The sequence below is a fragment of the Sceloporus undulatus genome, chromosome 4, assembly GCF_019175285.1.
Source record: "Sceloporus undulatus isolate JIND9_A2432 ecotype Alabama chromosome 4, SceUnd_v1.1, whole genome shotgun sequence".
NCBI classification, from domain to species: Eukaryota; Metazoa; Chordata; class Lepidosauria; order Squamata; family Phrynosomatidae; genus Sceloporus; species Sceloporus undulatus.
The window spans coordinates 221554410-221565424 of NC_056525.1; the positions used below are offsets into that span (position 1 = coordinate 221554410).

General features: G+C 36.2%; 1 protein-coding gene across 4 annotated transcripts in view; it reads left to right on the plus strand.

The window, feature by feature from the left end:
* The window catches only part of VPS13B (vacuolar protein sorting 13 homolog B), a 485868-nt gene that overhangs the window by 325666 nt on the left and 149187 nt on the right, over nt 1-11015 (plus strand). For all 4 annotated transcript variants that reach the window (XM_042465699.1, XM_042465697.1, XM_042465696.1 and 1 more), the window contains one exon: nt 8035-8728. In XM_042465699.1, the coding sequence (XP_042321633.1) occupies nt 8035-8728 (694 nt within the window). The remainder of the gene's footprint in view (nt 1-8034; nt 8729-11015) is intronic.

An 11015-nucleotide genomic window follows, 5' to 3' on the forward strand; every position in this document is an offset into this window, starting at 1 on the left:
CCTTCACCAAGCATACATCTGTCTAGGAAAGGGGATGGGAGGGAGTGGATCCACATGCCCCAGGCCTTGTTCATGTTTATATTTTTAATCTTTAGGATCTTGTCTGGTTTTTCATAACTGCCTTTCCCATTCCTAGTCTTCTTCTGGTTTCTGGTCGCAACACTTAATAGTGATACTGCTTTTTATTATGTTACTAGTATTTTGAAACGGCCCTTGGGCTACTCAATAAATTGTATTGTAATAGTACATAAAAGAACATAGGAAGAGCCATGTTGGATTAGACTAAGTGCCTATCTAGTCCAGCATTCTGTTCACACAATGGCCAATCCATTGTCAGTTGCCAGCAAAATGTGTGTACAATAACACAGCAAATGATATTGAGAGCCATTACCTAATAGTACAGGTAACATGGTTGTGTCTGCAGACAAAACTAGACTATTCTGCTGCAGAATTTCAGGTTCTGGACACCAGGAAAAAGACAAGCAGACAAATCAGAACGACTGGGATACAGTAGGCTAAGAAAAGAATATATAAAATAATACACTCACTTCTTGAATAGTTCTAGATGTAATCTTCTCCACAGATCAGTCTGAAAAGTCATAATAAGTAGCCAAAGTTCCATTCTATGTCTGTGTATGTTGAAATGTGTTTCAGCAGAACTCTTTTACAATACTTAACCAAGTAACCAGATAGGAAGCTGAATAGGGTTTCATACATTATTTAAGTGATGTCTTCTGGTTTTCAGGCTTTATATTATAAAGAAAACCTCTGAAATGTTAACACAATGTGGTTGAAATAATTCAGCTCTCACTTTAACAGGTAGGAACCATGTAATGCCACAAAAAATGATCCCCTATCTACAAAGCATCTTAAGATCATGCCAACATGCCAAATTGGAAAAGTGGGATATAAATAAACTATTTATTATTATTATTATTTGTATTATCTTAGTATAATACTTTTTTTTATCCCAGTCACAAGTAGTCTTGGTTGATTATCCCTCAAACCCAATCTCACAGAGTTATTATTATAAATAAAAAAGGTGACTAATAAAAAATTTGTATAGAAGCGAGCATAGAAATGTTGTATAAAGAAATAATTGATCAGTGGTTCTATTTTGCTCCCAACATACTTTAGAGTGTGTGGTGCTAAGAAGCAGTTGACAAGTTGTGCAGACAGTGAGTAGTTCCATTGACATGTTACTGAAGTAATGAAAAAAAAAATCCAAAGGTTGGAGCATGGTGTAAGTCATGTTTAATTAAGAAACATGGAAAACAGCCAGAATCCAATCAGGGACATCTACTGATAGAAGTGTTTTCATCAGTGGAATCAAGAGGAGGAGCAATCTTCCCTCTCCAGTACTGTTCACCCTGAAATCCTGTTGAGGACTAATAAACCTTCCAGAGCTTGTTTTCTTCTGATGCTGAGAGCTCTCATACTGGCACTGCAGCACCATAACACAAAACTAGATTTACAGTGGACCCTTGTTATACGCTGGGGTTTGGTTCCAAGATCCACCGTGTATAACAAAATCAGTGTATGCTCAAGTCCCATTAAATATAATGACATAACAAAATGGTGTCCCTCATAAAAATGGAAAATCAAGGTTTGATATTTGAAATGTTTACTTTTTTTTTAACATTTTCAAACTGTGTATGCTTGAATCCGTGTATAAAAAATCCGTGTATAAGAAGGGCCGACTGTAGGTCAATGTGATTTCAGACTAAATATATAAACTTTTCTTTCCTGAGTCATAAGATTTTATTTATAGGATGGGACTCCCATCCTATTATGAGGTGTCATATTACAATTTTTTCCTGTGCCCAAATAATACTTGAGCCCTCGATGTTTTTATGAGATAAGAAGTAATACTCAAAGCAAACACTATTTGTGTGATAACGGTATACTTTCTGCATATTGTGGCTTTTGCAAGATTATTTTCACTGAAGAACTAACATGCACTTTGCCACCTCCTGTGTGAAAATTTACTCTTACCTAATGCTATTGCACTGAAATACTGTAGAATGTCACTGTTCTCCACTTGGGAAATTTTGACATTTCTTCTGAAGAGGTTTAGGATTCCAGGATAGCATGCATCTGTTGTCTTGCCTTACATATACTTGTTTTGTCTGGGGCTTGGATAAAATACATAATATGGTCTTCCAGTTCTTTGTCCTAATAATAAAAAGCACTTGAGCATATTTACTCTTATATTTTAGAAGGCTCAGCAACAGAGTGGACACATACTATAGCCCTTATCTCCTTATCCTCCCCTAGATGCTTTTGAATTCATGGGGTTAAGCTAGTAAAGTCACTTATCTCAACACATGACAGGAAAGAATTTGCCAAAGTACTCTAGCTACCAGCATAGCTTTCATCACCTGGGGGAATAAGGGGGGCTTATATGTCATGGAAGGAAGAAAAAAATGCACCAAAGATATCTAATAAGTAAACTATCAGTTTGACATGTTTCAGCAATTGAAAACTTTTTCACATTGTAGTTCATCCAAACAGAGAAACTGCAAAATTCCTCTGATTTTTAAGATGCATCTGGTTATGCTCAAAGCTTTAAAACTATTCTCTTGGCATAAAAAAATTCCAAGTCCTGTACTACTTTTCTTCACCAAACTGTCCATTTTTAAGCCACAAGTATTTTCCCAGTACTTCTAGATTTTATCTAAAAGTATATTTTATCAGTATTTTAAAGTTTTTTTAAAAACAATAACAATTTATCTTGATAGATGACATGCTGTGTTTTTTCGTTTTATTTTAATTAACCATTGTGAAACCACATTCCCTTTTGTTTTATTCCTTTGAATATTGTTTAATTATGGTTATCTTGCCAGATATCTTAAAGGTTATTTTACCAATACAGTTTCATTTAACATAAGCCATATGGAATCAATAGCACTGTTTCCTAAAGTAAATGCTTGGAAAATCTTACATTCATATGTTAAGAGTGCACATCCTTTCCTCATTAGTTGGAAAGTACAGGGATTTTGGCACAGGTTCTGTGTGGAAGCATTGTGCAGCTTTTATATGGATTTTGTTTTTAGCCTTTGATGACACTGTTTAGAATAGGAAGTATCTAATAAGTAAAGCATTTTGTCTAATGTGCTGCCAGTGTGTTTAATATATGCCTGGAGGTCTGAAACATTATCTTCTCCACTGCAGTAATATGCATTTAATTCTCTGAAAGCAGAAGGTTGAACTTTTAAAAGGGACTCAAAGTACATTTTCAACTAAAATAATTTAAAACACATGTGATAGGGGACTTGAGTAATGTACAGTTGGTTTTTATGGTTTAATCATGATCATGTTAATGCACACCAGTAGCTAATTAAAGAAAACTTTTATTGTTCATTTTAAATGGGTTATGTAAAGAGTAAGTGAACTGATATTAATGCAGCTCAATGATAAATGTTACCATTACATTTGCTATGAGGAAGCTGATATTGGTGCATTTGACATCTTTAAAGTATTGGTCTATTCCTTCCATAACAAAGCAAGGAAGGTTTTTTAGAGTTCTAACATTTGGAATTGTTCACTAATATAAAAGGATATTCAGTTGATGCCCAGATTTATTACCAAGATTGCCTTTTAAAGCTAATAGCTGCAAATCCTAACTCAGTAACTGGCTAAGTGACGTATAAAGATATATATTTTCCAAGGGAGTGTCCATACCATATTTCACTAGTTCTTTCTTACCATACCTTTCAAGCTCTGCATCTTCGAAATTCTTTTTTGGAGGCATTGTCTGTGTGCTCAGTTAGATCATTAAGATATGATATTGTCAGTATAGCTTCTAGCTGTAAAACCCCCTTTCCTTAGAAGCTAACTGAAGCCTAAGTTTTCCTGAAGACAACATGGACTTGTGCTTAATGATTGAAGGATCCATCAGTGTTTCACTTTAATTGCTGATATGCTGTCTTTAATGTTTTTATTGAGATCTTTTATAATATGAATTAATACAGTCTGCTTTTTATACATCAGTTTAACTTTCTGGAGTGGCAGCATGAAAAGAAGAAGGGTATACAAAATTCTAATAGAGCTCATTTTAGTGGGTTTCCAAAAGAGATTAATATGCACCATATGGTTTGTAAGTAGTAATCAAAGAGATAGCTGTGTTGGTCTGTTTTAGCATAAGAAGACATAAAAGAATCCAGTGGTCTCAAAATCCACCTTTGAGACCAACTAGAATGAAATTTCTGGCATATGTAGTGGAGTCTGTCCACAAAATTTTATGCTTGAAATTTCTTCTTCCCAGTTAACCTCAAAAGTCCTAAAGATACTACTGGATTGCTTTATGTTATGCTTTATAAGAATGTAGAAACAGAAAATATAAATTGGTATCAAAACAAAGGCATAAGAGGGGAAACCAGCAAGTAGAGCATTGAAAGTATAATTAAATAATTAAAACCCTTTAAAATTTCCACAGTCAATTAGCGCTATAACATATAGAGCAATAACTAGTGGCAAGTAAATCAAAGGAATATAAATATGGATTAGATGCACATATTGTGCCTAAATGATGGGAAATTTATTTCAATCAAGTTTTTAACTTTGATGTTGGTTCTGATTTAGGCTGATGAGAGTTGCAATTCAACAATTTCTGGAGAGCTACACAATTCCCACCGATGTCTTATATATTAGATACTGAATATATTGAAAGTAGCCATTAATATAATCCTGACAGTGACAATTGCATGGTTAACAATTAACACTGACTATGCATAAAATTCTTACTTATGACATAAAGATTTGTTAGTTTTAAAGATGCAGTAGGACTGCCATTTTTGCTGCAACAGATTTAACATGGCTACCCCTTTGGAAACTGATTTAATCAGTATTTTAAAACACAGTCTAGAACGGTGATTCCCAAACTTTGGTCCTCCAGATGTTTTGGACTTCAACTCTCAAAAGCACAAGCCAACTTGAGTCCCTATATCAGGAGGAAGGCAGGAAATAAATAAATAAATAAAACACTTAGCCAGCAGTCGAGAATTCTGGGAGCTAAAGTCTAAAATACCTGGAGGACCAAGGTTTGGAACCACTGGTCTACAAGAAAGTTAAATGGAGGACTGAAGCCCATTTGGGAACCTTAAAAATTGTCTTGTGCTACAAACCATTTATCCATCTAATTTGAGATTTTTATACTGTCAGCCACCCTCCAGTGTCTTAGGGAGAGGATCTCCCTATCACATGTTCTCCAATCCTCTTGTTGCTGGGGACATATCATATTGGGAATGTCTGCATGTTTAGCGCATCCTCTGGCACTGAGCTACAGCTATTCACATAGCTCATTGACCACTGGTCAGCAGGGATATGATTTCATATGCTATTTATATTTGCTTTCTAGCCCACCTTTCTGGGTAAAGCCTACAGAAAGAGACTGCAAAATCTTTAAAAATGAAAATAAGTAGTGAAAACATAAAAACAGCAATTATCAGCACATAAATAATTGACAAATAAGAACTGTGTATGTATGTGCCTTCAAATGTCCTGTTGATATTTATAACAACTGCATGAATCTCATGAGTTTTCTTAGGCAAGGAATACTCAAAGACAGTTTTTGCCAGGTCCTTCCTCTGAAATACAGCCTACAGAACTTGGTATTCATTGGTAGTCTCCCTTCCAAATACTAACCAGGACTGATGCTGTTTAGCTTCCAAGATCAGATGGGATCTGATGCCTTTAGGATATTTAGGCCTACAAGGATAACAAAATAAGAAATTCCACAGCAAATAAAACTTCATTTAAAATCACTCCACATGAATATTAACAAATGTACTGGAATAAAGCCTTTTAAAGATCAGCAAGCAGAGACCTATTTATTCTTGTTAACATTTCCTGGGGAAGGGTATTTGAAAGATGAGGGGATCACAGAGAAGGCTCTGTCTCTGATGTTTCAGAGTCATAATTCAACCTCATGTTGAGGGCAGGTTTTGGGGCCAAAATCGTGGGTTTCGATATGATTTGTGGGTACGTCAAGGGTAAATCCTAAGGACATGTAATAAAGGATTAAAGGATGAAGCAAAGGGAAAAAATGCCAAAAAATTTACAAAATTCCAGTTGGAATAACTGTTTGTGCTTATACTAAAGGCTGGATGGATGAGAGAGCAGATGGGAGTCAGTGCTTCCAGAATAGATTATGCTCTTGGCTTTAACTATCATTCCTTTTTTAATAAGAAAGTGGAGCAGTTACATTGACCTGTGGATAGGATGACTTAGGTTTTTGGGGTCAATTTTCTGACTAAAATGTGTAGAAGTATACATGAGTGTATATAGTAATTAATCCTATTACAGTGCACCTGCGTTATACACAGCTTTGAGCTTATGTGCAAAGCTGTGCGGGAGTGTGCAGGGCGCAAGGGGTGTCGCATCTCATTCGGATGAATGGGGCGTGCGCCTGTGGCATGCACCACCGCATACATAAGCCCCATTCACTTGAATGGGCTTGAGCATGCACGGTATTTGGCTTACGCGGGGGGGGGGGGGTCCGGAACGGATCCCCCGTGTAAGCCAAGGGTGCACTGTATTCACTGTATTCTTACCAATGGCTTAGACCAGTGCTTCTCAAAAAGTGTTGATCTGTGGATTGTTGTTGATCTATGAGCGATTGATTAGTGGTCTGCAGCAGGTTTGCAGGGAAAAAAAACATAACCAATGGGCTCAAATATGGTGGTAATGCCAAGGACACTGTGGGAAAAGCCCGCTGCTCCACCATATCAGATTTTAATCACTGGACAAAACATTACGGCTCTAGGTGCTGATGTTGAGGTTCAAGCAGAATTGTTTGAATGCTAATATTCTCCAGATTACCTGCTCCTGAACTGTTTAGTATTTTAACATAGGGCCAAGAAACCTATAGGCAGCTGATGTAACTGGCATAGTGCTTTACAATAATTATGCCTGGAGGCACCCAAAACATGTTACTTTTAATGTGTAATCACAGAAATGCTTCTTATGGGGGATGCATTATTTTTAACATTTGTATGCCTTTTAATGACTATACTTTCCTAATGTGATTATTTTAATTGTCTTTAAGATTTTTTTTGATAGGTTTCAGGTTATTTTTTTGTGAGTTGCCTTGGGTCCCACTCCAGGAAAAAGGTAGCATATAAATGAGATAAATAAAACACTAAGAAGGCAAGCTCAGTTTTCTGTAAGTAAAGCAACAGCTGATGAGCCTGGTGAAGATGCGAAAAAGTACTCATAGCCACTGATACTGCCTGTATCTGTATGAGAGAACTCCCAAAGTTAATACCTGGTTCTTTAGGAAGAGCACAGCCTTACGTGGTGTTAGTTGCACATTTCCAACCAGATCACTGAATTTTGCTAGACGCTGTATTTCCATCTTCCTTGGATAAGCTTCATCTCGTCTGCTCAAAATTACTCTGACACCTTTCAATGTTTTCATTCTATACTGCATTACAGTATAATAGTACATGGTGATAGGGAATACAGTGCCTTGCATTATCCTTACTTTAGTGTTCTGAGTTATATCTTTCCACTTTACTCCACAGATACCAAAATCCATAGATGCTCAAGTTCTGTTGTTCCCAGTGATGGCATGTGCACACACCATAATGGGGCATAAGAAAATAAAAATAACCTTTTCAACAGATGCATTACATTAAACATCAATTAAAATGTCTGTAATTGTTTGATCGAGTATTTTTGTTATGAGTGTTGCCTAAATGATTTAAAATATCCAAAGATAAATTAGTTTGATGTAAAATATATTTCTTTCTACTGCCACATCTTTCTTTGGCACGATAGCCTTTTGGCTGAAAAGTGGGGTATAAATAAATTATTATTATGTTTTAAATGCGAGTTATCATTTCTCTGAAACAAACACTTGCTGGGTTTTCATGAGTGATTCCTTTTTTAAAATTTAATTTGACAAGTTTTCTTTTAAATTGAATTCTCTCTCTTTTGACTACATGTTTATATAGCAATTGTATTATGTAACTGAAATGAAAATACTTGGGATATGGCTCTTTTAAGTTAATGTAATATTTTCCTTCCCAGGTTTCCAAACATGAGCAGAAAAAAATGGATATGTCAGATGGAGGTATGGTTGAAACATCTTCACGTTACAGTGGAGCCCAAGACAGCGGCATTGGAAGTGACAGTGTTAAGATCAGAATAGTTCAAATAGAACAGCACAGTGGCACAAGCCATCACCGCATTGCTCGTCCTTCCCGACAGTCTTCCATTGTGAAGAACCTGAACTTTATTCCATTTGACATTTTTATTACTGGAAGCCGCATCTCCTTCATGACGTATTCCTCTACGAGTTTACCTAAATCAAAATCAACAGAAGATCAGAGAGATGATGAGAAATCAACCAAAAATTCATTAAACCTTACAGAAACCATTGAATCTGATTGCAAGAAAACTGTCAAAGCAGGTATTTCTTCAGTAACAGCAGAGGATCTCTTAAATAGTAACAATTCATTACCCCCTGGGAAAAAGACAGGCCTTTTATCTCTAGAAAGTCTTCATGCATCCACAAGATCATCTGCAAGGCAAGCCTTGGGTATAACTATTGTCCGCCAGCCCGGTCGCAGAGGAACTGGTGACTTGCAGTTAGAGCCATTTTTACATCTTGTTGTATCTCAGCCTTCTTTGATCTTAAGCTGCCACCACAGAAAACAGAGGATGGAAATATCTGTGTTTGATGCTGTCCTTAAAGGTGTAGCTTCAGATTACAAATGTGCAGGTAAGACTATTTATGCCATAAATCTTATAGTTTATCTATTACCCAGTTCTTTAGTTCAAAGATTAACAAAACCAAAAGAGGATTGAGTGACCCAAGCTTAGTTAGGTTTAAATTTCCACTAGTATAGGCAATTTTTCTTCATGTACCAACATTTACTCACCATTAAGGTTCAGAGTGGTTGTTTTTAAAGCACACAATATAACAGAATGCCTCTATGGCCCTCAGCAGACCGTCAAAAAACGCCGGTGTGAGGGCAGGGTGGGGGCATGGCAACCACCTGCCCCCATGCTGGCATCATGCCATCCAACCAACTATAGATCAGGCAGCATCACGCCGCATGGGCCCGTCTGTAGTGCGCCTTTGTTAGTACTTGGATGGGAGACCACTAAGCAATACCAGATGTTATAGGCTTTACGTATTTCAAGGGAAGGAACTGGCAAAGCCACCTCTTAGGATTCCTTGCCTCAGAAAACCTTATGAAATTCATGAGGTTGCCATAAGTCAACAGCAATTTGATGACAAACACATACACAGGGTCTGGACTTGCAGTAATAGCTTTGCTATTGGTCATTTGTAATCCTTCTGAAAGTTTCATGCTAAGTACAAATATCAGAATTTTTATCCAAATTGCTATTGTTACTCCAAAAACTGATATTTCATGTTTCAAATTGTTGGCCTAGTTTTCCTTTCTGATCTAAATTCTTCAATAAATGATAACTTTAAGATAAGCACCAGCAATATTTCTAATCATTCAAAGCATCATGTCATCCATATAATTATCAGATCATTTTTGAGACTATGATTAGACTATATTCCACAAATGACCATGCTTTGATAATTAATTTGTATTTATTTATTATCTATTATTTAAAATTTAAATTTATTTATTTATTTATTAAGGTGCCACAGGATTCTTAGGGGGGGGCAATTGTTTTGATAAAACAAACTAACATGGCTTTGGAACTGGCTGCATTTAAAAGTAGTGGACCAAAATGTAACAATTTATATTGCTGACTAAAAATAATGACAAATGGATAACATGTTCTGAGGAAAAAGAAGGAAATAAAGAGGACAAGATCATGTAAATTTACAGCGCTTCATAAATAAAGGTTAATAATAATAATGGGGAAGTGAGAACCATCATGTGTGTTTTGATCCTTGCTCTTCCTGTCTAACCACAGGCAGGAGGACATGCCACCTGGGAAAAAGTTATGGGGAACATCTTTCTGGAACAAGGCAAGGTTTCAATGAGATTAAAAGTAGTAGTTGTAAGAATCTCTACCTGAACTCCACTTTACTGAATAAATACCAGCCACTCTCCAGTTTTTTATTTTGGAGGATGGTACTGGGGCATAAGAGATGTACTTGTGTCTCCTGATTCTGACTACCCATGTTTTAGATGATCAGTGTTCTTTCTCCTCAGTGCATTTGAGCAAGTGTTTTTGTTTCTAAAATCATTTGAGTTGAAGCAGGGACAAGTCAACAGCCTAGAGTGAATGATTTTCTCATTCTCACATTCCATGTGCTTTGGCTTCATCTTAATCCTCTACATTTTAAAGCATCTTAATTACTTGAATCTGTTGTTTATATATCTGAGGTTTTATCCAATGACCCAATAAGAAAGTAAATAAATTAAAATGGTTCATCAGATAACTACCAATGCTATTGCCGGATTTTATACAGCAGTACTTCATCAATTACTTTCTAAAGCCTTACAACAAAGATTATTAAAAAAATAATATCTGGTGTTAACAAAATAAACAATGCTGCGGCCCTGTAACATTTTAATTACATTTTATAACATGATTTTAAATAAACGGCTTTTGCTCAAAACTCATATTTCCCTAACAGATGAGTAATGTTCTCATTCTGTTGTGTCAGTGTCAAACACTTGACTATCCTGTTTTGTTTTGCTTTTTGAGATTCACTACACATAGGTCAGGTTTATTTGTAGCCGTATTATTTACTACCAGGTTATATGACATTGGAAACCAGGCTCTACATGTAATTCAATTAGTAACATTATTAGTCAGGCCAGTTTTTGAAAATCATTCTGATGGATCATCTACTAATACTTTGGGGTAAAGAGCTGTATCTTCTGGAGGACATGCAGGGTTTTAAAATAGTGCACACAGTGTCTGGAAAGTTGCCATGGAGCTGAAAGTAACAAGGAGGCCCTTCACATGGAAGACTAGTTCATGTACCACAGGTAGGTAGGTAGGTAGGTAGGTAGGTAGATAGATAGATAGATAGATAGATAGATAGATAGATAGATAGATAGATAGAT